We start from the raw sequence: 27046 nt of genomic DNA, 5'->3' as shown, positions 1-27046 counted from the left end.
TACTTACATGCTCTTGCGGCTTAGCGAATTCCGAATGCGGTGAATCGTCGAAGATGTCAGCGGTCCTTGCAGTTTCGTCGACATGTCCTTCCCCACTCTCAAGTTTAGTCCAGAATTTGGAGATCTCGTCGATTTGTGCCCGAACTGTCTTCAGGTCTCGTCCGGGCGGTTTCATGGCGTCGAACTCTTTCTCCAGGTTCGATATCAGATCTTGTGATTCTTTCACGTTATTCTGTTGATTTTTGATGTGGTTAACATGAATATTAGAAATTTATTTTTTAAGGGTAATGTTTAGTTTAGAGACGTCATGAAAAATAGAAAAAACAGAGCATGGCAATTAAAAGAAGGCTTTTCAATACCTGTACTAACATATGGATCTCACTGGGGCACTCACAAAGATCAATAGAACGATATATGATAGGGAAGAGAAGAACAAAAAAAATAAAGGATACATCATTAAGAATCACTGCGGTAGCAGATGTCCCAATGGAAAATAAAACTTGGAAATGGGCGGGGGCACTTGGCAAGAGGAACAGAAAAGAGGAGGAAGAATGTATTAGACTGGTGCCCTTAGGTACAATAAACATAAAAGAGGAAGACAACTAAGAAGGGAGATACACCACTTTAAAGAAACAGGTGGTGCATGCCGAAGAGTGGCACAGTGCAGAGAGGAGTGGAGGGAATTGGAGGAGAACTGAGATGACAAATATAAATGTATTTAAGAGATAAAATTATTACTATAAGGTCAACTATTGAAGTTCTTTTGTTAAAGTAGTTAATAAAAATTTGGAGCAATATACATAGGAAATACAAATGATTTATAGGTTAGGTTGTCTCAGATAACAAAAGACAGCCTTGAAGGTCCACACAAGAGTCTGAATTTATAAAAAATGACTGCCTTCGGGAGTTATGGCAACAAACAATGCTGGAATGACTGAAATGCCATACCAAATTTGTAACAACGACTCACCAGGAAGTAAGTGATGGCCTTAGCAACTCCAGCCATCTCCTCACCAGCCTTTAGGGTGCTGGTCTCCAGGTCTCGTAGACGGTCAGCCAGTGATTTAGTGGTTTCGTCCAGTACTTGACGAGCGCGGGCTGCAGCTTCAGGTCCGGCGAATTCATTCGCGATCGACACTATATCGTCCGCTGCCATGTTGACACTCTAAAAAAATAATAACTTAGTTAAAACAAAAAACAATTTTCAGTAATTTCAAACTACCGCCTCGTGTCGTTTTTAGAAATTGCAGAACTAATTAAAACAATATATATATATAGCATCATCATATATATTTTATCATTCGGTAAAATTCATTAAATTTCAGAGAGCTTTATAAAGACAGTTGATAAAAAAAAACATATTACCTGCAGAGGTGCGTGTAATGCGTGAACATGGTCAGTGAGTCTAGCCACTGCGTCTTTAGCAGCAGCAGGCGCTGAGTTTAGAGCTGCCTCCAGGCGTTCCTCGCATCTTGCCAATGGAGCCTCCACAGCTCGCACTTTCTCCAAGAAGTCACCCAGTTTTCGGCTCGTGGACTCCAGGTATTCAATTTGTTGAAGCACCTCTGCGACATAAAATAAACAGTTTATCAATATTTCATAACTTTTGAGTGCTACCCTCCAAATTAAAAAAACTTTTATTTGTGACTTTCCATATTAACAGAAACGGGGACTTTAAAATACTTAATACATAGTATTGTCTTTTGTTAACATAGCTTTTACACATTAAGAAAACACTTTTTAAACGGATTGAAGCAATGTATTAGTCGGAGTTGATATCCGGGGAAATAAATACCGATAACACAACTTTCTCTACAGCTGTGATACTTTTGGCATTCAACACCTTTTGTCTTCAGTCACCGTGACCATGCACACTATAAAGCACGCGAAACGTCGAAAAATTTTAAATTTAAAATGAAGTAAATAATTATAAATTTATAATAATAATAGATAGCTTCAATCCGTTTAAAAAGTGTTTTTTTAATACTTAATACATTTTTATTACCCGATAATTCATTATCTCACGTGAATCTGTGAGTGATCTATAATAGTTGAATTATTATTTAAATAACTTATTCAATATATTTGTTAATTTCATTAATCGCTTCAAGAAGACATCAACTTACCGTTGTTAACTCTGTCCCACTTCTCTTTCATACTATCAAGTTGATTCCTCACGATCTCTTGGTCGACGTCACACGCCGATATGAAGGTCTCACCCAGTGTCCTGTTGTTTTCGTATTCACCAGATCTAATAAAAAACAAAATAATTAACTTAACAATAATACATTTGGATTTGTATTGGAAATTTGTAGACTTGTTTAAATAATGAGTGACAAAAAAAAATTAAAATTTCCAGAAAATTGAGGATTTGTAGGAAAATTTTTATTTTGGAGCTACCAGACTAGAACTATTAAAACAAAATAGTGTCCTCACATCGATCATTACGTAACATTTAATATCTAACGTAATATAGAAGTTACGATTATTTTTGTGCTAAAACAATAGATGCCCACAGTTCGCTCTATTGGGAACGTACGCATGTGTCGTAACTCGTACGTGTAGAAGGACGTATGAATATATACAAATAATAAACTAAGCGATCATCATAACGTCCGCCGTTCCACGACTGAGCGTTTTTCAAGGCAATTGTTGCCGCGCACCACCACTATGTGGAACCAGCTGCCCACTGAAGTATTTCCGAACCAATTCGACTTAGGGTCCTTCAAGAAAAGAGCGTACAAATTCTTAAAAGGCCGGCAACGCACTCGCGAGCCCTCTGGCATTGAGCGTGTCCATGGGCGGCGGTATCACTTAACATCAGGTGAGCCTCCTGCCCGTTTGCCCCCTATTTTATAATAAATAAAAATAAATAATAATAATAATGATGTTGGCAATGACTGTTCAATCAGTTATTACCAATACTTGCCTAAAACAAAATTTAAAAAAATACTTAAATTTTGCGCTAAGGACTTACGCTTTCAAACTACGACACATTTTTACTGAAAAATGTATGTATATTAAACAACATTAAACCTAAAATAATATGAATTCCACTAATATGACATATTACAAAATAGTATTACCTCTTCCAAACATCGTTCCTGATGTGTTGCAGGTCTCTCAGCTGCCTCTCGAGTTCCTTGCGAGTGAAGGCAACAGCTGGTAATTCCCGTAGCTGCTTCTCAGCCTCGCCCAACCAAGGCAGGAAGGACTCTTGCGCTTTGTTGTATTTACGACAATGTTCCTGGGGATATTAAATACATGTATTGTTTTGAGATTTCATCAGGGCATATACCTTAGCATAAAAAATAAATAAATCAGTGGCACTACAATCTTTTTAGGTCTTCAGATTGCTGTATTATGATCATTCGTCAATCTAATAGGCAAGTAGGTGATCAGCCACCTGTGCCTGACACAGTTCGAATATCGACTAGTTCCCTCACGATGTTTTCCTTCACCGTTCGAGGACGCGTTAAATATGCAAATAAAAATTCCATTAGCACACAGCCGGATATTGAACACTGCTATGTCATATACCAGGGCCTATTGCAGCGAGAATTGAAGCTTTGAATTCTCGGGGAAGCTTTGCATTTTACTTTCGTTACACACAATCATTTAATATTAATTATATATATTTGTAATTCTTAGAACTAACTATATGTTATTAATTTTATTTTATTTGATTATTTGAGGAGTTTGAAAGCGCATCATCAGATTGAAAGAACATTCTAGCAAATTAAGAAATTATTAAAAAAATTATTGCACTGATTAGCGATCTCTTCTCACCATAGCAGTTTGCAGTCTGTTGTATCTGTCAACAGTCTCTCTCTTGAGTTTCTCCCACTGGCTCTGAATCCTGTCCAGATCTTTACGGAGACCGCTGAACGCTGGTTTCTTCTCCATCTCACGGCCTATAGAATAATGCAAATAAAAAACATAGGTGTGACAGAGACAGATATATGAGATTACATGAATACCCAAATTGAAATTAATACATAATTATTGCTTACCTTTATCTAATAACATGATAATCTCGTGTTCCCTCTGTGTAAGGCCTCTGTAGAGTGGTTCGTGTGTGTCTAAGGCCTGTTGTAAACGAGGCTTATCGGCGGACACGAGCAATCTCGCTGGCAATGTGCCTAATTCCGATTGTAGCCAGCCTAATGTACGAGCAACGCTTTCTTCGACGTTGCGACCATCCCTATAAAAATGTTTTGTTTAAAACGTGTTTCTTGCAAAGCTACACAAGAGAGAAAAGGACAAAACATGTGATATCAATTCGTGGTATATAGAACTTTTGTTAGTAAGAGTTTTTCAAAGAAATTGAGCGGATTCTATCACAAATGCCAATGTCCAGCAGTGGCCGTCAAGAGACCGAAACGCACGAATCACAAATTTCGAAGTGTTTTAATTAATCTAACTAATTGTACACTTAATAGATGTTTTTGAAGTGAAACTTTTATCGGCGTTTACCGTCACATTTTTCGGTTACGCGCTATCTTTTTCTTGTCCCTACCACGGTTGATTCGAAGAGATTACAGAGCTATTAATAACAAAAATATATAATAACGATAACAATGATAGTTAAGTCTATTACAATTAATGAAATTCTGTAAAAATCTTAGTAGCAATAAGGTAAAATGAAATAATTGTATTATTTGTATTCATGTCTATGATAATAAAAGCCTTTTGTTAAATGTTATCTCATTTAACTTTATTTAACCAATTTCTGTAAAGTTTCATATAGAAAGTAGTTTCACTTCTTACGTGTGTACACTAGTACACGCACACATTTCTCCAGTTTAAATAAGTAACATTAATTCATAACTTTGTATGTTATCAACAGTTAAATAAGATATCAAACTCACTTGAGTGCTGCCTCGATTTCCGCCTTCCGATTATCCAATTTCCGCTGCAACTGGTCGTATTGCCTCACTGCAGCTGCCAGTTTGCTCTGTATGTCTTGCCTTGAGCTCGCATCTCCCAGAACTTCGGCCAATGTTGCTCCGGCTGCCTCGAGATCAGCCAACAGGGGACGCTGGCCTTCGAGTTGGCGTTCCAAATTCTGGAAATATTAATACAACAAACTATATTGTCTACCACATTTTAACTTTAAATTGTTACAAAATATTAATTTATTAGCTGGTGTAAGCTGGATCATCCAAATTAGCAGCCTTATTTAGTCAGAATTAATTATGATACGACATAAGGTATACCACCTTTGTAAATACTGCTGGGGAAAATAAATTAATTATCAGGAATCGATTCAGAATTCCTTGAGTAGGAGTTCCATGCACAGCACACGTCACCGACTTTTTTTTTTATTCAGATACATTTTTTTTATCTAATCGATATAAATAGTTTTTGACTATGGTACAGTTATAAACATCACCAACTTTTAAATATAAACTTTTGTATTAAGAAATAATGTCAATTGCCAAAGTCTGTTGTAATTGTTTTGTGTAGTCTGACCAGACTGTCATTTATTATACATTTTTTTATGTCCTCTTTAAGGATATGTTTTGTATGAAATGAAACTTCTTTATCGGCGTTGTAAAAAAATCTACCGTCACATTTTTCCGTTACGCGCCATCTTTTTATTGTCCCTAGCGCGGTTGATTCGAAGAGTTTCAAAGCCATTAATAACAAAAATATATAATAACGATAACAATGATAGTAAAAATTCTATTACAATTAATGAAATTCTGTAATAATATTATCAGTAATTTGTATTCATATCTATGTCAATTTCTATAAAGTTGCATATAGTAGATAATTTTTCGAAAAATAAGGTCACAAAGAAGTTTGACTTCTTACGTGTGTACACTAGTACACGCACACATTTTTTATTTTAACTTACCTCGACCTCCCTAAGCTGATCAGCCGGCTCCTGTCTCGTGGTCACATCGTCCAATTTATCAGCGATGCTGTGTAAGGCGTTTCTCAGCCGTTCCAGGCCTGCGTCGAATTCGCGAGACGTGTCAGCTGCTGCGCCTAGGCTGTCTGCGCGTTGTTCCAGTCTAGAAGGAAATAATTTAACATTTCAATTCGTATGACAAGCACGAGCATCCGCTAAACTTTCTAAGAAAATCTAAGCAAATCAAAAACTATACAACTTTTGCTGCCATGGAGCCTTGATGTTGAAACTTTTTTATTTTAAGACTTTCTCAAATTTGATACAACTTTGCTAAATGTATTCAATATTTTTTCTTTCGTATATATTATGTCCATCTTTGCATATATCTTTACTATAATTGTATTTGCTAGCTGTAGGATTACGTAATAATATTCATATGAGTAAAGTGATTTCTGACTTGTTAAGCAGATCATTCCATCTATCCTGAAGGTCTTGGACCTTCTTCGTCAATCTCTTAACATCTGGATCATCATGGGGCAGCTTCTGCAAAGCTGATCCGGCCACATCCACCAAATGCGACAGCTGTGGTTGCTGACTTCGGAACTCTTCCCGAAGAACTTGGACCTGGTAAACACAAACAATATTATATCTATAGCTATCAATATTTTAACAAAAGCAATCTAATAAATTTTGACTTTGAATTTATTGAGATAAATAATATTGACTTTTCTTGCCTGCTTGAATGGATAATTTTACCGAAATCACTCTTAAAGTAGATCAAAGTGAAAAATATATTTAGAAAATGCAATGCAAACCTGTTGAACTTGTGTCTGGACCATCCTGGAGTCTGAAGATATAGGTCCGAGAGCCGTCATCATACGCTCCTTAGCACTGAGCCAGCCTGACAGACTGCTGTGCGTGTCGAGCAGATCTTTCATTTCTTCCATAAGTTGAATCCTAAAGAAAAAATTAACTATAGGAAAACATTCCTTTGCATCTGTCAACTCATTCCATACGAGAGAAATAGGACTGGGAGTAGTCACACTCTTGGCTACTCTTCTGTCTTTCCCATACATTATAAATCATAACGAGATTTGAGGAGAAGAGAAATTCGAGAGAATTGAGAAGACGTCAAATAACAAATCAGTTTTAATATAAATTGCATTGGAAATATCTAATTTAATTAAATTGAAAGATTAATATATCAGTGACGCTACAATTTTTTTTAGGTCTGGGCCTCAGATTTCTGTTTTCATTTCAAGGTCTTGCCTATTCAGCGTCTCTTACATGCCGTCGACTTTTTGGGTCTAAGGCAAGTCCTCGTGATGTTTTCCTTCACCGTTCGAGCGAATGTTAAATGCGCACATAGAAAGAAAATCTATTCGTGCACAGCCGGGTCTCGAACCTACGACCTCAGGGATGAGAGTCGCACGCTCAAGCCACTAGGCCAGTACTGTTTTTCAGATAATATTAAATGTAAATATTTCAACGAATTTAAATTTATAAGCGAGAAATATAATAATATAGGATGTCGTATACCGATTAATGTTTTAATTTACAGTTATCAATTAATATATTTAGATTTATAGAATTTAAAAGTTTTATATTAAGGTTGAAAGATTTCCTTTATTAAATAATAATAATAACACTATTAACAAGATTGTTTCATTGTTAGTACGAATTGTAACGACAGGTTTATATCATTCAGTATATTTGTTGAGGTGTCAATCTGCGACACTTTCTATAAAGTCCATATTATTGTAGGCAATTTCACCTATCCTACAAACATCCTGGTCTTACTTACTTCTCTTTAAAAGCATCATGCAGTGCCTTCCACCTGGAGGCGACGTCTTGTAATTCGTCGTGTAAACGATCAGCTCCTTGTACGCTCTGCTTGCGTTTCAACAATTCACGCACCTATAACGAACAAATATATTGAATTCTGTCACTGTCAATTGTAAATAAAACTACGGTTGCATAACTAACGTTTTTTTTATTATAGAACAGGAGGCTAACTTGATGTTAAATGATACCATCGTCCATGGACACTCTCAACGCCAAAGGGCACGTGAGTGCGTTGGCGGCCTTTTAAGAATTGTTCATCTCTTTTCTTGAAGGACACTAAGTCGAATTGTATAGTAAATACTTCTGTGGGCAGCTGGTTCCACATAGCTTGTCGCGACAAAAAACTGGCTTAAAGCGCTCATTTTTGAATGGCGGGCGTGGAGGTGGTCCGGGTGGAATTTTGAATTCTACCTCGACGTCCGATGATGAGACTAAGCTGCAGATGTTAACCCGAACAACTCCCCTGAACACTCTCTATGGTAAATGTGGTTGAAGAGTGACCCTACATCTCTACTCTAAGGGATCAAGCCGCCACCAACGTCGACGATTCGAACCGCTCAATGGTGAGATTTTATCATAAATATTGTATTTGGATGTTTTAGTAAGCTATGCCATACCTGTGTCTTAGTCGAGTCTAGAATGCTCTGTTTCTCGTACATTTCTTCTAAGACAGCGCGAGCTTGTTTGATAGTCTTATCTGCCTCCTCCTTGGTGGTAGGTACTGATTCCTTTGGCAGTTGTCTTTGTACCTACAGAAACCAAATATGATGTTCAATGTTATTTTGTTCTTTATAATTCATATATACACCAGTTTTGATTTTTAAATATACTTTGATACTAGTTCCACGTCATGGAAGTTTCAGAATTTCAATAAAACAAATTTTATCATTAACATACATTATGAATAATAATGGACCTGTAGAGCTACCCTGTAGAAGACATACCTTGTCTAAGAAGTTGTTGAGTGTTCGGAAGCTATCTAGGTGTCGTTTGACTTCCTCCTTCATGGCGTCCAACTCGCTCTGTCTATCCGACAGCTTAGCTCCAACCAGCTCATAGCGGTTGTTGACTTCTGATACTTGTTGCTGTACTGGAGATAGGTCTGTGAAAAAAAAACAAATAATGTAGAAATAAATATAAAATAAGTCAAAAACGTAACGTTATATCATAATAATAATATCAACCTTCAAGATGGAATCCATCCTGGCTGGAGCGTCTCGATGAGAAGCCACTCGACGCTGAGTGAGCTGATGCAGGACTAATGATTCCACCCTTTCCGGGTGAAGGAGATCGGGTATCGAGGGTTCGACCTGAAAATGAACTCATACTGAATTTTCTAGTAAATGTACCATGTGAGAATTCACTGTAGTTAAAATATATATATATATATATATATATTAATAAATAATAATTCAATAAATGGGGAAAACAAGAGTAATGTTCTACTTACTAGGAGTATGTCTCTTAGTCGGGCTGTACACGTGTCTTCTCCTCGGAGATTCAGCTCGATCACCGCGTGACAACGCTTCGTAGGCAGCACCGGCTTCGTTTAACTAAAATAGCAAAAGGTTTATAATTCCGCTTAGCGATGTTTTAAGTTTATTTATTGATTCATGTTTCCAACATACTACTATACCTCTAACGTATATATTACAAACTCTTTTATCGAAAATGTACCAGAAGTTTTTGTTAAGCAGAAAAAAATAGCAATAAAACGCCGGATTATAAATATCAATAGGTTTTTTATAACTTACTCAATCAAAACTGTCTAAACTGTACATTATCGTATCATACCTTATCGATAGTAATGGAGAAATCCCTGTACTCTTTAGCGAGCGGTCTCAGCTCGTCGTGTTGTTGTTTGATGACGTCCACATCTATAGCAACAGGACGCAAGTGGTTGATACGATTTTCGATGCTTTGCAGCCATTCGAGGACCTGGATGAACCAAACATATATAGACTGAAACCTTTACGAAAGCAAGTGGTGTGGTCTCTGAATGTTTCCAATAAAAGAATATTGTCTTTAAGTATTCATGTGTTCATGTATTTATATGCATTCCATAACGTTACAAAAGATGTTTATGAGGCTTAAAGCTAGGTACGATATTATGGACCCTGTTAGGGCACAGCAAAAGAAGGCATTACAAAACCTATATAACATTACTAATAGCAACAAAATAGCACATAAAACTTCACACTCCAGGCTAGTAATAGTGAATATTTAGGGATTAAAAATTATGAAATTAAGCTATATTTTTATCTTCTAGGTACTCATTAACGCTATAATAACATTTACGTATAAGAAGTTTTTTTAGTTTGTTTGTAAATATATAGTATAGTTGTATAACCGTAAAGAGTTGTAATTCCTTGTACAATTTTGAAAACCGAAAAGGTTATTACATATCTTAAGAATATAGATAAGTTATGCTTAATTTTCAGCATTAAAGACGATGTCACTCCACCCCACACCGAGATGCAGTAAAATAAAATTGACTGGCATAATTGTCGTAAGACACGAATCCCATACAAAGAGTTTAATTTGTTTGAGCTGAAAGGACGGTATCGCTTAAAAGGTTTAATTTTTACTTTAAATTTCTGATCTTCAATTAATCATGTCACTTATCTAAAATATATGTAAATTTTGGCAAACATAAATATTACAAAACAAAAAAAAAATAGTAATTTTTGCTTATTTTTATATTAATAGATTAAGAAAACATAAGTTAAAAAAATACCAACCTGAGAGCGTAAACTCTCGTACTGGTTCAGCTGATCCGACTTCTGTTTGGACAGTTTCTGTTTTTCTTCTAGTGAAGTGTTGAAGTCGCGCCATTGGTTCTCTATGGCCTGCGATAATTTTGCATTTTTTAGATTTTTTTTATGATATAATTGACAACAAAATCACACAAAGACACGTCGCATTTTAAAGTTAAATCTCTTTTTGACGTGCGTAACTCTTGTAAAGATGGTAGATGCTACCATACCCTGTATATATGCGACTCTCACCACGACTTGCTATGTGCGTATTTAAAATTCGCTCAAACGGTAAAAGAAAACAACGTGAGGAAACCGTCCTTAGACCCGAAAAGTCAACATGAGTCAGGCACAGGAGGCTGATCACCTACTTAGCCATTGAGATTGGCAAATGATCATAAAACAGATACAAAAGTATCAGACTTTTGTCCCAGAAATCCGTAAGTACCACTTTCCGTACCACATAATTTATTATTTACATAAAATTTATATAAAAACATATTTAATGATCTTTGAAGGTTTTCATACCTTCATCCTATCCCGAACAACGTGTGTGTCGGTGACATCCTTCTTAGAAACCAGTTGTTTGCCGAGACGAAGACACTCCTCCACCAGCGGCATTTGCTTGTCCCTAAAGAAATCAATATTTATTCTGGATGTTGGTTTTAGAATCATTTTTTATTTTAATGCCAGGTTCGTTGGCGGCTTTTGAAAATTCTATTGGTTTTTTAAGAACCATCTTCCTAATAGTAATTGATTCACTCACTATCACTGTCTTGTAATCAAATGAAAAATATATATATTTATGCAAAGATAAAAGTAACTACTTCTAAATTAATTAAATCGATCGAATTAAATATATATATATATATCAATTAATTATTCTTTGAAAATATTTTTTTCGTACCACCCTCTTATTAAGAACAAAAATCTTTAACTATTTGATTTACGGAAATTGTCTCAAGAATGTTAACACAACAATGAAAGTCATTTAAATTATATGATAACATTTATAATACTGCTTCAAACTTACCTAGAATGAGCCAAATCGGCTAATCTCGAAGCCAGCTCATCACTGGACATTCGAGCTAGATCCCTCGAGTCCAACTCGGTTAGTTGCGCGTGCGTCGTTTCGAGTCGACTCGCGAGCTGATTGAACTGACTCAGCTCGGACATCACTTCGTCCAAGAATTGACCTCGTTTCGTTACGCGCTCTACTAATTTCTCGTATCTGCGACAAAAAAAAAAAAAAAATGATATTTGGTATAATAAAGCAAATATAAAATATAAATAGATAGTAAGAAATGTAACTGAAAGTAGAAATACACCTGTAGCGACATCTACAATCTGCGCTGATAAAAAACTGCGATGACGTCATACCCTGAAACGCGCTATCAAAGTATTGCCCGTTGGGCATACATGCCCTATATTCGGGCCAACCAGTGGTCGAGGATCTTCCTCCAAGTTGGAGGAACAGTACATCATCCTTCCTTCACACCAAAGGTTGATTCTTCAAAATGAAATGATTAGAAAAAAATACCTTGAGAATATGTCCTGCGCACGCTGTTCCAGTTTGTTCGCGATACGTGCGTTGGATGGCGTGAGTGCGGCTTCACGTGCTGCGGCTTGCAGCTGCGCAAGCGCCGCTCTTCTGCCTTCCACCTCCGCTTGGGAGATGCGCTGTTCTCGTATTTGTTCTTCAAGTCGCTCACGAATTAGTGACGCTGGTTTGGTTTGGGTCCTTTAAACAAAAAATTGGTCAATTATAAGAAACCTCCTATTTCTCTTTCTAGTGGTTCACCTAGAAATATGTAAGTTCTAAGTAAAATATTTCATTTTTTTCTAAAACTCACTTGTAATTATTCTCAGCCTGGTTGAGCCAGTTGGCCTGGGTCTCAGCCGCATCCTGAATTCCCTGACACTGCAGAAGTGCCGACTCCAACTCCCCACATTTGCCAGCGACGGCGTCACTCATCTCTTTGTATCGGTCTTGTAGTTCAATAACTGGAACTTCCAGCTGACGAATTTCTGAAGGCGTGAGGTTACCCTCAAGGGATTTGACTAGTTGGTCGCAAGCCTGAAACGAAATAAAATTGAAACAGCCATAAACTTAAAATTTTGAATTTTGTGATTACATAAGTAAAATTGGAATAAATAGGTAAATTTTTCACACTACAATATCCTAAAGCTTCTTACATCTTTGACGTTGTCAATAAGTCTTCCTTGAGATAATATCTCGTTGTGCAGAGTCTTGGCCCTCGATAACTGAGATTCCACAGCTCGGGGTTCTCCTGCCACGCCCTCAGATAGAACTGTACGGATTTGAGGCTCCAACTGTAAAAAAAAATAATAAACTTTTTAATTTTTTTTTTATAAACAAAAAACAGTCGAACTAACTTCATTTTTTAGTTAGTTCGACTGTTCTAAAATAAATAATATACCAAACAGCTGTTTCACAAATGTATTTGTGTCTTTTTAATATTTTTTTTTTCGAATATTACAAACAAGTGTTATAAATTAACGAAAGTACTCACCGACTGCATCCACCTCTGAGCTCGCTGTACAGCCTCTCTGTACCTGGAAGAGCCGTCAGTGGCCATCCTGAGCCGGTCCAACAGGCGTTGGGCCCTAGACGCGAGCTCTCCGTGTCTCCTTCTCGCGAGACCAGCATGTTCGCGTACGGCACTATCTACGGGCACAGGCACGTGTGACAGACGCGCGGGCAACGATGTACGGTAGTCGTTTAGGATGTTGAGGAATTCCTGAAAGATAAATGCATTTTTATAATGCAGGTATATTAACTATATCTCAATGAAAACTTATGTAAAAGGTAATCGCAAAATATGTTGCTAAGCTCAAAACACGAAGACGGCTGGACCATGTGGAGTATTTTTCAATTCTTTATTTCTATAACTCAGGGAAAGGTTTTCATAGATAGAAAAATTGGAAAATATAAAAGAATATTTGGGAATTTTGGTTTTTATTCTGGAAAAGCGAAAAGCTTTGAGGAAGAATTAGGTACACTTTAACTTTGAACCGTTGGAGGTATTTCTCAGGGCAGAACAGACCCCTGTGACTGACGGTGGAAGACTTCCAGCCATGAATGTGATGCTAATGAAATTTTGAATTGGTACGGCTAAAAAAATATGATTCGGAGAGGTAGGGGAATCGCCAATTCCTTTTGATTACTAATCATGTTTCTAGAAGTTGCTACACACCTTGCTTTCGTCCACAAACTTCTGCGCAGCCATAGTGATGAAACGCAAGTCTGCTTGGTGCGCTATGACGTCGGACACAAAATCTCTGACATCATCGCTCTGTCCTGCCAGGTTGTCAACCTTTGACAATGCCACTTCCTTGTCTTCCAGAGTGCGGTAGGCACCTTCCATCCAGGTGTTGAAAGCATTAAGTTCATTCCTGAAAGAAAAAAGACAATTTTAAACTGGAATTTGTACCTAGTCAATTATTTCTTAGCTGCTTATCAAATCCAGGCACCTCAACCACGAAGTTCTGCATATTAAAAACATAATCAAATAAATTTTAAATATTTAAAAAATAAACTTCGTAACGTTCTTCCATTTAACAATTTCAACTAAACTCAACTTATCCAACGTAACATAATTTATTATCTCAATTCATTTTTTTTAACTTACGTAAATTTTCCAAGTTCGTCTCTCGCGACAACAAGTCGTCTCAACATTTTATCGCATTTGTCCGTACATTTGTCGCAGCGCTGCTTCAACTGTCTCACTCCACGTTCCAATGCTGCCACCTAGCGGGAAAATATTAACAATTACTTTTAATATAATATAACACCGCTAATATATTTAAAAAAAAAGGTTTTGATTTTAAACGATATTTATTTTGTTTTTTTGAATTACAATTTGGAATAAAAAATGTCTCGGGATTCTTTAGGCAAGTTTGACAGATGACAATTACTTGACAATAGGAAGGAGGGAAACAACTTCCCTACAAGACCTTTCATACTACAACATTCTTAAGAATAACGCTTACCTCATGCGGGGCTAACACATCACTTCCAGAGACCAGAAGCTGCTTCGCCTGATCGGCACAAGCTGATACTTGACGTTGGTGACTGTCAAGGTCGTCCTTGATTAGCTGAAATATGAGAAAGACTGTTTTAAGATCCTCAAAGAGAGATTAATCTGAAGGTACACGTACGAGACCGGCAGTATCACATCCACCGAAGAGCTTTTTAGACTATCGCAAGTTATTTCCATACATACTTTCAATATATTTATCTGGTTACGAAGTTCATCCATGTCCTCCTTCACCGCTTCTTGATTCGCCAGTCTCTCTTCCACCACTGCGATCCATTCCAATAACTTCGACAGGGTCTCATCGCAAAGCCTGTACTTCTCTTCGACTGCTTGCTACATAAATAATATAATATTAGTAATCATCTATACGAGTATCAAATGGGTTAAACCCATAACAATATTTTGCACTACACAATATTATACAATGCTCACTAAAAGCAGTGCCTTTCAATCACAAGGTGCAGTACAGTGAATATTGATCAAAACTTTTAAACGAATTTAAACTCGAATATATTATATTATTTGGTATAGTCTAGCTGGTCACGAGTGCTTTAAAGCATTCGAAACGTCGAGTTACGTGAGTAACAAATTTACGTTAAATCCGTTAAAAAGATTTTTCACATATGTAGTTCTCGCGTAAACAAAAGTGAAATTACATATAACTTGAGATATACAGTTCTACCCAAGCCTCTAGAAGCAGAACTACAGAGCGCAGACGATACCCAAAATACGACAAGACAACATAGATCATGAGTGGGAAGAAACACATCCTGTTTTGGTGCGTCAAAAAAAGGTGCAAAAAGCGTGGCATGCAAGCTGTGAACAATGCAAATGACATTTGCAATTCGAGCGTGGTAATGGTATCAACATCTTCGTTTGTATTAATGTTAGAGTTATGTGTTAAGATAATAATAAAAGAATAGAAATACCTCGGTAGATATCTGAAACTCGGAAAGTTTTCGTTTTAAAATTTAAATGTACATTCATATGATTCCAACGATAAAACTTAATTACATGGAGATCTCATTTCATTTGTTGATTAAAGCATCGAAAGCAAAAAAAACAAAACAAATGATATAAGTTCCCATCAGGACGCTTAATACAACGGTAATGAACTTATAAATACTACCTTTGTGTTTGCAGAAAATGTTTTACCATTTGATATTGTGAATGTTTGCACCGCGGGTTTCCGACTAGCATCACTCATGCATCCGAAAATCGAAATTAAACATAATATATCCCAAGGAATGAGTACGTCGGAACGTATATTTAATGGCATAACGCTAAGTGATATCAATATTAAACCAGCTGTCATAGATCACTGGTTTTCAAATGAGGAAGCAAACATAGGAAAGCGAGAGACCGATGCTGACATTGCGTCTATTTCGGCCTCTCTAGACATTCTTAGCACAAAGTGAATATGGATGTTAGATATTTTGTGATGGTTCTTTTAAATCGTCGTTAATATGATCCCTCAAAGGCAAGCATTCACGATTTAGCTCAAAAGGGCTCTTTAGCATCGCAGGCAACAGCTGGAAATAAAAAACAACATACATCGAGCCTTATTACAAATGTGAAAGCACATTAATCCTTTACAACTTATTGGTCGCTCCTTATTGATATACATATTCTTGTCATTAAACGCTTAAAGGTAAAACATACTAACATATTTAATTCCGATTTTTTTGTAAAATAAACGAACACAATCAGTTGTAAAGTGTAATTACCTAATCTTAAGCATCTAAATAGAAAACAAAATTTATGAAATGCAATTTACGAAATTAATAAACAATATAGTTAGGATTTAAATAACATTCGATTTAAAAATATAATTATTATTTAACATTATAGAATACAGTGTAATCTAGTGTAAAATTATTTTCTGTGCCTTGTTGGTAATTTCTATTTTTGATACATTTTCACTAAAAGCTTTTATGATACGATGATTATGACCTATTTATTTAAAAAAAAAAGTGAGTGACGTTGTGCCATGCTCAATTTAAGCCACACGCTTCAACAAGATCACCAAGGAATGGGAAAATAAAAAGTAAAAGCAACACCTCGGCTTTGTTAAAGCACAACGCTTGAGAAGAAAAAAAACAAACTCACCCTAGTTTCTGCTGGCAGTAAGTAACCCTTCTTAAAAGCTTTGACCAAATCGAGACTGATGCCTTTCTTCGGATCAATCGTGATTGTTCCTTCTACTGGATTTATAAGCTGTTGTTCAATTGCTTGTACCAATGGCAAGATTTTCCCGGTCACTGGATCTTTCACTACTGTGCTAGACGGATCGACAATACCTTGCTGTATCGCTTCGCCTAAAGTCAATTTCTTTCTATCGATGACGCTAGTAGTAATAAATGGATCGTTCAGAGCTCCAGTTGTTGGATTATAAATACCAAAGTTAATGGTTTCAATCAAACTAAAGCTCTTCTTAGGGGTCATTAGAAGACCCGTTTCGATAGCAGCGTTAAGCGTATTGAGTTTGGATGTTTCAGTATCTAATATGTTGCCTTTTTCGGCATCCATGAGCCCTTTACGGAAAGCCTCAGGAAGCTTGACTAACCTCTTTTTGAGATTATCTTTAATTAGCGCAGTGTCTGAATCAATATATCCCAAAATAGCAGCGTCTTTGATGGATAATACCTCTTTGGATTGTGGATCAATAAACCGAGCGTTAGTAACATTTAGGTGACCCTGTTCTATAGCTTCCTCGAAAGTTAATGGTTGCCTAACATAAACGATTAAACTGTTTTCAAAATTAAAGCAAAGTGTTTTAGGATTCTGCGTGTCAAAGAGGCCTTTAACGTTTTTGTCGATTATGCCCTCCGTAATACCTAGTTTTATCGGAATGTATTTATTTTTGTGAGGATCTTTAATTAATGCGGTTTCCGGATCGATGAATTCATATTTTATGGCTTCGTCTAAAGTGAACTCGCGTAACAAAGGTTCTTTCGACGACACCTCGGAAACGTAGCGTTTGGATACTGTTTGACTAGTGATAGGCTGTGCAATCGTTACTAAAAGTCCTTTATCAAAAGCGATATCAAGAGAATAAGTTTTCTTCGCTTTTGTGTCAAGAACTCTTGCTTTGGTAACATCAACATCACCATGTTGTATAGCATTAAGTAAGGGTTTGAATTTTCCTGATGAACTGTCTTTAACAACAGTTAATTCAGGGTTAATAAGACCTATTTCAATGGCTTTTTTGATATCAACAAAGTCATTGTTAGTGGGATCAACTACTTTTGCATTGTCTGCCCTAAAAAGACCGTTCTTAATTACTTCTTCCAGGCTCAGATTTTTCTTTGAAGTGACGACCAAGCCCCGATGTTTGGCGTCGAGTAAATTAATTTGGCTACCATTTGGTAAAATATATACACTGCTATTTTCATCTACAATACCACTTTCAATAGCTTCAGGTAATTTAATATATTTATTGGACTGAATGTGTTTTACGAGAGAGGTTTCAGGATTAATTAATTCTTCAGCGATTGCATTTTTAAGAGAAATCTTTCGGTCTGTGACTGGATGAACAAATCCTAATTCCGAAATATTGTACATATTCATAGAAAGTGCGTCGTACAATGAAAAGCCTGCACTTTCAATATCGACAATTAGCCCTAGACTCATTGCTTCAGATAATGATATTTGGACATCAGAACCGGGCTCCTTAAACATACCGCTCCTACGGTCAATAATATCACTTCGACAACACTCAGCCAATGTGAGGGGTTTTTCAGATTTTTTATCGAAATAGCAAAGAAACTTAGGACTAATGATTGAACGTCTAATCGACTCGTGTAACGTTATTTTACGGCCTGTAATGGGATCTACAATTTTACCTAAAGCATCGTCATATATTCCCTGATGCAATGCTCTCTGTAAGCTTATGGGAGCTTTTCCGTCTACTAGCAAACCAATTTCAAAAGCTTTGTGAAGACTTATTGCTTCATTATCGCTATTTATATTTTTTATTTTACCACTTTCGTCATCAATTACACCAGTTTCAAGACATTCGGATATAGTAATTTTGTCCCATTTACCAAGTCTATTATCTTGTATGTGTACGGATTGGGGATCAATGAGGTTTATTTTTATCGCCTCAGATAACGTATATTTTTTACCCGATTGCGGATCCATAAAAAGACCGGTGATTTCATTGTAAACACCCTTTTCAAGCGCTTCGATAAGAGAGAGCGGCCTACGAACTTCAACTAAAATACCCCTCTCAAAAGCTTCTCGGAAGTCAACTCTTTCGTCACCTAATGATATTGTTCCGGTTCTGCCATCCACAATACCTTTGTCTACAGCAAATTCGAAAGGAATTACTTTACCTCCAACGTGAACTAGAGTAGATTGGGGATCAATCATTCTTTTCTTAATAGCCCTGTCGGTTTGAACTTTTTCTTTACTATGTGGATGTGAAAATTTACCAGTTTTTGGATCATAAAATCCTTTAAAAACCGCTTCAGGCAAACTAAGCTTCCGTTTCGCTGGAAGAATAAGACCGCGCTCAGAAGCATCAGTCAAAGAAATTTTGTCGCCTTGTATTGGATCTCTTACTTTGCCTTCTTTTGAGTCAATAATACCTTCATTGATGGCGTCATTAAGTGAAATTATTTCACCAGTTACAGAATTTCTCACTGTTAGCGCTTCAGAATTAATATTACCCACCTCAATTGAATCTGCTAATGTCATTGATTTGTCATTAATAGTTAACAGACCAGTTTCTGAATCATAGAATCCTTGAACTAAACCTTCCTGTAAAGTCCAGGGCTTTTTGTCATTGAGTAAATATCCTTTTTCATTAGCATCTTTTAAATTTAAGGGTGGTGATGTTAGAATACCTTGTTCTAAATCTATCAAACCCAATTTGACTGCTTGGTCAAAAGCTACAACTGTCTCGGTCTTGTCATCTTTTATCTTAACGTCCGATGTATCAACCAATTGGTCATGTATTGCCTTGCGCAGTGAAACAATTTCACCAGATTTAGGGTTCAATATTTTGCAGGTGTCTGGTGAGTAATATCCTAATTCAATAATATCAAATAAAGAAAAGGTAACCGCTTTAGTGGCCACAAGTCCACTTCGTAATGCGCTGTCCAACGGCATCACAACACCAGTCTTTTTGTCGGTAATTTTTCCGGTATCTGGATTTATTAATTTTGATTCAATTGCTTCTACTAAAGGTATGTATTTTTCTAACGCGGTATCTTTTATTTCAGATATAGTTGGATGTAAAATATTTCTTGACACTGCATCTCCAACAGTGACTAATTGTTCCGTAGCACTATCCTTAATTTTTCCAGAAATAGGTTCATACATATTATTGTCAATTGCGGCTTCAATAGATATTGGTCTACGCGAGAATGTAAGAATTCCCTTTTGAATAGCAACACTTATTTCTATTATTTCTTGAGTTTCAATAATCGTGATGAATCCGTTACGAACTTCGATGGTTCCTCGGTCAACCGCTTCTAAAATCGTTATCGTTTCTTTTGTTGCCGGTATTGTTATATACAACGTATCCTGATCAACAATACCTTTTTGTATAGCATCAGAGATAGTAATGATTTCGCTTGTGTTAGGATCCTGAATTTCACCCGTGCGAGCATTGTATAAACCTTTTTCTAACGCAGTTTCTATGCTAACATGTTCTAAGATCGACATGTCTTCTGGTTTTTCAACGATCCATCCGATTCGTACACATTCTAAAAATGACACACGTTTTCCAGTTTTGGGATTTACCATTTGTCCAGTTGATTTATCAATAATTGGTTTAGCAATAGCTTCGTCAAATGGAATAAATGTGTCCGATTTAGAACTTAAATCTTTTACTAAAATAGAACTAGGATCAAATACCTGGAGACCATAAACAAGCTCTTCAAACGATATTTTGGCTCCAGTTTCGGGATTCACAAACCCTTGCTTTTCGATATCATATACTCTCATCTCTGATAGTTCTTCTGGAGTCAATTTTGATGATATAGCTATGTGAGTTTTAGGCTGGGAAAATCGAACAACAACGCAATTCTTAGAAATAACATCTACCGGAGTAAATTTGCTGATCTGTTCCTGATCAATTGAATCCTGAACAGTAAGAGGCATTTCAGAGCCATTTACAACAATCCTGCATACTTTTGGTTCAATTTTACTCTCTGTGATTGCATTAATTAATGGTATATTTTCAAAAAGAATTTTAGTTTTTTCGGTTATCTCTTTTGTGGCAGCATTTTCTATTATCTCTTCAGTATCACGCAATGGCTGCTTCTCCGCATCTATTAGCTTAGCTGATTCAGTTTTAGTATCATGTATACCAGTAACATCTAACCTTTTAGGTTTTTCGAATTCTAGTACATTATCAAGGGTATTGCTGGTAAATGGTACTTCAGACTGTTTGATGTTGACTTGATTACATCCATGTTTATCTGGTATGTCTAAAGGCTTCACTTGTAACGCGCCACTAGAGGCTTCCGTGTTTTTTAGGACTTGGGTAGGTTGACTTTTACTATCTTTAGACATTACGTCTTTTACAAGTTCTACTGTTTTTGTTATTCCTAGTACAGGTGCTCCTACAACTGCGACTAGGCCTAATTTAGCAGCTTCCGCAAAAGATATGTTTTTTCCACTTTTGTCCTGTACGTCACCGTTGTCTTTATTGATTATTCCTTTGCTAAGAGCATCACTTATACTAATTTTCTGTTGAGATTTAGGGTCCAAAATTGATACTGCATCCGGTGGAATACGTCCTTCACTTACGGCAGAGAGAACGTCACTGATTCTTCCCGTTTCTGTGGATATAATCACGTTTCTTTCTGTATCATAAACAATTCCAGGTGTTACTTCTACCACATGAGAAACAGGCTCGGTAATTTTGAAAGACTCTGCAAGAGTTTCATCGGATTTGCTTTGTAGTATTTCCTGTCCTGGCGAATGGAATGATGATATATCGCTTTGTGAAGATTCAATTAATCTATCGTTTACAATATTTAATGCCGGTGCAGTACTTGATCCTTTATTTTTTACTAATGTATCATTTTCGTTAGTCATCTTAGATATAGGGGCTATTACTGAGTCATCGGTAGATATAGTGTGTTTTGATTCTTGACTACTTGTCTTCGATGGGATATTTATTATGGGTTCAGACATAATATCATTATTTTCGTGTTTAAGAAATTCAGTGGTTACATTCTTCAAGTTTGTTTGAAAATCATTCAAAGATTGTTTTTCATAAACTAAATTAGTTGATTCTAATATGCTTTGAAAAGATTTAGATTCTTTATAAGAAGATTGTTGTGAAACAGCTGCATCCTTAGATGTTAATGCTTTTTGATCTATTTGTGTAAGTTTCTCGGTGTCAGTTTTACTTTTTTGACTGTTATCTTCCGTTACCTTATCTTTAACATCCTTATTCAAATCAGTTAATTTAGACTCAATATCTTTATTCCAAGCATCTTTTTCAACTTGATTTTCGGTCTTATCGATTGTAACGATTGATTTCCTAGTGGACATTCCAGTAACAGTTTTGACGGCATCAGCATTTTCCATTAAGTTAGTTTTGTCATTTACATTAGGCTCCATTATTTTATTAGTCACTATTTTTGCACCTTGTACGAGAGCCATTCCTGCGAGAACAGGGGCTCCTACAATTGCAACCAAACCCATTTTTGCGGCTTCTTTGATGTCAAAAGCTTTTCCTGAATCTGGCTCTTGAATTTTTCCTGTTTTCTTGTCTAACAACCCAGTTTTTAAGGCTTTCTTAAGAGTTACTGGTTTTCCAGAATTAATGTCATATATAATACCTTCTGGATTAATAATTTTTTGTTCTAAAGCTTCTTCAAATGTTACCATTTTGTTTTGGGATTTTGGATCTCTGTATTTTCCTGTTTTGTCATCAAATAAAAGATCAAAAGCCTCATTAAGGTCAAGCATCTCCAGATTTTTTAAGTCGACAGCCATTGTCTCTGCTGGAGCGGCTGTGTTTAAAAGGCCAGTTTTAACAGCTTTAAAGATAGAACAAGTATTTCCTGTGTTAGGGTGAGTAAAAGTATTATCATCCAAGTTAATATATCCAAATTCCAGCGCTTCTTTGAAATTAATCATGGAACAGTTGGTAACGAACTCTTCCTTCTTAGTCTGTTCATCTCTAACAATACCTTTTTGACGAGCTTCTTCTATAGAAATAATTTCTCCCGTTTTCATGTTTTTAACCTCCTTTGCATTGACAAGAACATAATCAGATAATAGCTCAACCATTTTTGTTGTAACTGTATGTTGGGAAGAAAATGTTTCAGTGATTGTTGTAATAACACCTTTAATATCTAAGGATTTTTCATTTGGCTCTATGATAAGTAAACCGTGTTCCAAAGCTTTATCAATTGACATCTCTTGATTAGATTTTGGATCAGTAAATGTGCCCTTGTTAAAATTAACTAAGCCTTCTTTAAAAGCTTTTTCGAGAGTCACGGCTGTCTTGATATCGTAGGGGTAAGGAATTGCCATTATTATTTTTTTTTCTATTGCCTCGTGCAAAGGAATCAATTCATTTGTAAGAGGTTGTTTAAAGGTACCTGTTTCTTGGTTTACCAGGTCATACTTAATTGCTACTGGTAGTGTCATAGCTGCAGGTGGAATGTCACACAAGACTTCTCTTTCGGGGAAAATACCTAAATTTGTTGCCGACAATAAATCTGCAGGCCCGTGACTAGTTTGTATAATATTTTTTTCATCATCAATTATTCCATGCAAAATTGCATCAGAAATATTTATATCCCCGCCAGGGTAAATTTTTATAGCAGATAATGGGTCAACAATATCGCATATTATAGCTTCCTTCAAATTTAAGAGAGCACCGTTTTCGGGGTGAATGATTTTACCAGAAGTGGCCTCTAAAAGTCCCTGTTCTAACAGTTCAGGTATTGTTAGCGGTCTAAATAGCGGTAATAGTAGTTCACCATGACCGCTTTCATCCAACATACCTCTGTTGAGTGCTTCCTTTATAACCATAGTATCACCACGTATGGGATCCTGAATACAACCTGTCTCTTTATCTATGCAGTCTAAGTCAATCGCCCGATCTAGGGTAAAGGGTGTTCCGTCTTCATATTTATTGGCAGAAATTCTATTCAACATCGTAGCGGTGCGTTCATCAACTAATTTTTCATCGTATGCTTCTTTCACTGTGATTACGCGTTTTCTTAGTTTCTGTAAAATAGTTGGTTTTGATGCCCCCGCTTGTTCAATTATTGAATTTAACTGATTGGGAAAGTATTTCGGTTTATTGTTTAACTGTTCGTCCGTAAGTTCGACAAATTTAGGATCCATAATATTCATTTCGTATTCACGCTGTGTCTTAATAGGAAAATCTGAACTCTTATTTCGTTTCGTATCTACGGTTAATCTCTCTTCAGAAACGATTGTTTTTGGTTCTATTGATGTATCTGTTGCATCGTTTTGAATAGATACTGACTCTTCATTGGGTGTTTTTTCTCGCAATGATTCCTCATATTGTTTGTACGTATTCTTATCAACTAACCCTCTTTCATACGCAACTTCCATAGGCACCTCCTCTCCTGTTTTATGATCGACTACCATAGTACTTTTAACAAGCTGAATTATTTTTGAAGCCGCAACTAATGGAGCCCCTACAACCGTAACTAATCCTATTTTAGCGGCATCATTTAAACTAATTTTCTGACCTGATTCGTGAAGATATTGCGCAGTATTTTTATCAACAATTCCTTTATTTAATGCTTGATTCAAATTAATTACTTCTCTTGTTTGAGGGTCTAAAATTTTGACGGAATCGCTAGGCACTAAACCTTGTTCTATAGCTTCAATGATATTGCCGGAGGTACCTGAAGTGGTAGAAATAAATAACGCAGTTGAGGGATCATAGATAACCCCGGGCTTTACTTGGACTGGTTCAAGAACACATTGATCCTCTGCCAACACAATACTCGGTTCTTGTACGTCAGTTACTTCCATTTTATCTGGCATTCCTGACATTGATGTAAATGTTATAACTTTTTGGGAATGGGAAGATGTTGAAAGGCTAATAAATAATACGTAATTTTTGGCAATAGCATCGTTCATTGTAAGATTTCCGTTAGGATGAATATATTGGCCTTTGCTATCTAAAATATGACGTTCTACTGCCTTATCTAATAGCAATGGGTTTTTAGTTTTAAAATCAACTACGTGTGCCGATTCATTATTAATCAGGTTTAATTTTAATGCCTCCTTAAAGTCAAGAACTCTATCAGTACCTGGAATAACAAAAATACCATTAACCGGGTCAAAAAGGTTCAGCTGTATGGCCTCTTTTAAAGTCCATCCACCTCGTGGTAGTTCAATGGTATTTTTCTTAATAGTCAGGGATGTTACCAACGGTTCAGTTTCCATAGATGTTGAGGTTTTTACTTCTCTTACGATGTTTTCTTTGTGTTTTGAGTCAATGACAAAATCAGGACTTTTTACAGTTTCTGGTTGATTATCGTATTCTACTTTACTTTCGGGGCTAGGCGGTAGTTCTTTTATAAATGATTTTTTTGTAATTTTTAATTCTACAACTTGGCCTGGCATTAAATCCTTTCTCGCAACTCGGTCAGATATACGAGTAACGCGCGGATCATTTTGGTCAACCCCTAAAATTCCCTCATCTAACGCTTGTTGAATTGGAAACACTATGCCGGTAGTGGGATCTGTGAACGTTTGAGTATTTTCATCTATTAAACCTCGTCTTACCGCTTCTGAGAAAGTTATGATTGTTTCTAATTTGTTTCTTTCGCTAGTATTTGTTACTGTGACATAACGCTTAACAGTTTTAGTTACCGTTTGTACTGTTAGTGTAATATTTAAAAGTGAATTTAACAATGCAGCTCCTTCAGGTGTTATTATGTTTATTTCAACAGCTTTATTAAATGGAATGGGCTTTTTAGAAATAGGCTCAAGGAGATAACCGGTTTTAGAATCTAGGACACCTTTAAAAACGGCATCTAACACCGTAAGTTCCTTATCACTCTCATATACTCCTATTTTCCGACTAAACATTTCCAGAACCTCGGGACGTACAATCGATACCTTTGTACAATCCTCTATAAACACAAAATCACCACTTTCTGATTTTAAAAATGTCTCACCATTTACATATTTCAGATACCCTTTACCAAGAGCTACATTAAAGGATACGAATTCACCGGTTTTTGGGTCTCGAAAACCGTCTATATCGAATAAAGACCTCTGTGACACTGATGTTATAAGACCGCGATCTACTGCTTCTGGTATACTACAAATTTCACCGGTTAAATTGTCACGATATTTATTATCGGGTAATATGATTCTAGCAGCCAACGCTTCAGATAAGGTTAACAGCTGTCCAGAAGTCGTATTAGTAACGCATTTAATTGTATCACTATCGAGCACACCTGTGGATATTGCTTCTAAAATACTAAGATGCGACTTATTGGCAGCAGATAAAACTTTACCATCATTCGTCATTAAGCTTTTATCGCATATATCTTTTAATGTCATGGGTTTACAAATGAAACGCTTAGCTGCAGCGTCTTTGAAAGACAGCTTTTCTTTTGTAACATTATTTACGTATTTAGAGTGTTTAGTATTAATTAAATTGATCTCCAATGCTTCAGCAAGCGTAACTTTTGTATCATTTTTCTGATCTACAATTTCCCTAACATTTGGATTTATAAGTTCATTGTTAATTGCTACGTCTAATTGAAACCTATCACCGGAATTTCGGTCCAAAATCCAACCACTGTTGTCTACAAGTTCTTGACTAATCGCGTCTGATAAAGACAAAGCACTAGATTTTATTTTTATTATCTCGTTATATATGAGGTAGCCTCGCTGATAAGCTTCTGCGATGGTAATATAAGTTCCATTAGGCAGTCTATAAAGACCTCTCTGCAAATCAACTTGACCACGATTTACCGCATCCGATATACTCATTCCTTGATTTGGTTCACTTTCGACAGTCACCTTAATGCGCTTCTCCGCCGGATCTGAGAGTCCTTGTTCTGCATCGTAGAGTTCTCTTTGGATGGCTTCTAGCAATGTTACTTCGTTTCCATCTTCAGTCATGCCGCAAGGTCCCGTCAGCCTCGCAGCTAGTTTGGGGTCGATGAGGCCTTCCTTCGCGGCTTCTTCAATTGTTATTGTTTGCCTTGTATCAGGAGAAGATAATAATCTCCCTGTTCGTACGTCCAATATTCTCATACTAATCGCTTGACCGACTGTCAATACTTCCCTTGTTTCAGGGTGAATTATACCTCTGGACTCAATTATATTAGGTCCCTCATACATTTTGTGGACTCGTTTAAGATTTCTTATATCAGGTCGATCTTCGTCGGGCGATATAGATTTATTTTTGTAGTTAGGGAGCTTGCCATTGGTCATCGTCTTAACAGATGAATGACCATCTAATTCCGTTGTGTGTGAAGTTTTGACATATCTGTTAGGTGAGGGAATAACGAGGCCGTTAGAGAATAATCTTCGTTTGCAGC

The 27046-nt window shown here is 36.4% G+C and overlaps 1 protein-coding gene across 27 annotated transcripts in view; it reads right to left on the bottom strand.

Moving 5' to 3' along the window:
- The window catches only part of LOC123714728 (dystonin), a 256193-nt gene that overhangs the window by 40007 nt on the left and 189140 nt on the right, over window positions 1–27046 (bottom strand). For 20 of the 27 annotated variants that reach the window (XM_045669172.1, XM_045669170.1, XM_045669164.1 and 17 more), the window contains 29 exons: window positions 16632–26994; window positions 14709–14855; window positions 14476–14580; window positions 14115–14233; window positions 13680–13878; window positions 12996–13223; window positions 12658–12795; window positions 12315–12538; window positions 12002–12202; window positions 11495–11692; window positions 10990–11092; window positions 10447–10554; window positions 9500–9643; window positions 9156–9258; window positions 8890–9015; window positions 8650–8807; window positions 8323–8454; window positions 7665–7777; window positions 6676–6817; window positions 6318–6484; window positions 5864–6023; window positions 4872–5068; window positions 4014–4204; window positions 3790–3914; window positions 3087–3247; window positions 2127–2251; window positions 1366–1565; window positions 971–1165; window positions 8–232 (listed from right to left, as the gene is read on the bottom strand). In XM_045669172.1, coding sequence (XP_045525128.1) covers window positions 8–232; window positions 971–1165; window positions 1366–1565; window positions 2127–2251; window positions 3087–3247; window positions 3790–3914; window positions 4014–4204; window positions 4872–5068; window positions 5864–6023; window positions 6318–6484; window positions 6676–6817; window positions 7665–7777; window positions 8323–8454; window positions 8650–8807; window positions 8890–9015; window positions 9156–9258; window positions 9500–9643; window positions 10447–10554; window positions 10990–11092; window positions 11495–11692; window positions 12002–12202; window positions 12315–12538; window positions 12658–12795; window positions 12996–13223; window positions 13680–13878; window positions 14115–14233; window positions 14476–14580; window positions 14709–14855; window positions 16632–26994 — 14797 coding nt within the window. The remainder of the gene's footprint in view (window positions 1–7; window positions 233–970; window positions 1166–1365; window positions 1566–2126; window positions 2252–3086; window positions 3248–3789; window positions 3915–4013; window positions 4205–4871; window positions 5069–5863; window positions 6024–6317; window positions 6485–6675; window positions 6818–7664; window positions 7778–8322; window positions 8455–8649; window positions 8808–8889; window positions 9016–9155; window positions 9259–9499; window positions 9644–10446; window positions 10555–10989; window positions 11093–11494; window positions 11693–12001; window positions 12203–12314; window positions 12539–12657; window positions 12796–12995; window positions 13224–13679; window positions 13879–14114; window positions 14234–14475; window positions 14581–14708; window positions 14856–16631; window positions 26995–27046) is intronic. The other 7 variants (XM_045669185.1, XM_045669186.1, XM_045669182.1 and 4 more) reach the window with 2 other exon arrangements.

Source organism: Pieris brassicae, chromosome 9 (genome assembly GCF_905147105.1).
Source record: "Pieris brassicae chromosome 9, ilPieBrab1.1, whole genome shotgun sequence".
NCBI lineage: Eukaryota > Metazoa > Arthropoda > Insecta > Lepidoptera > Pieridae > Pieris > Pieris brassicae.
This window is presented reverse-complemented; position numbering and strand designations above follow the sequence as displayed.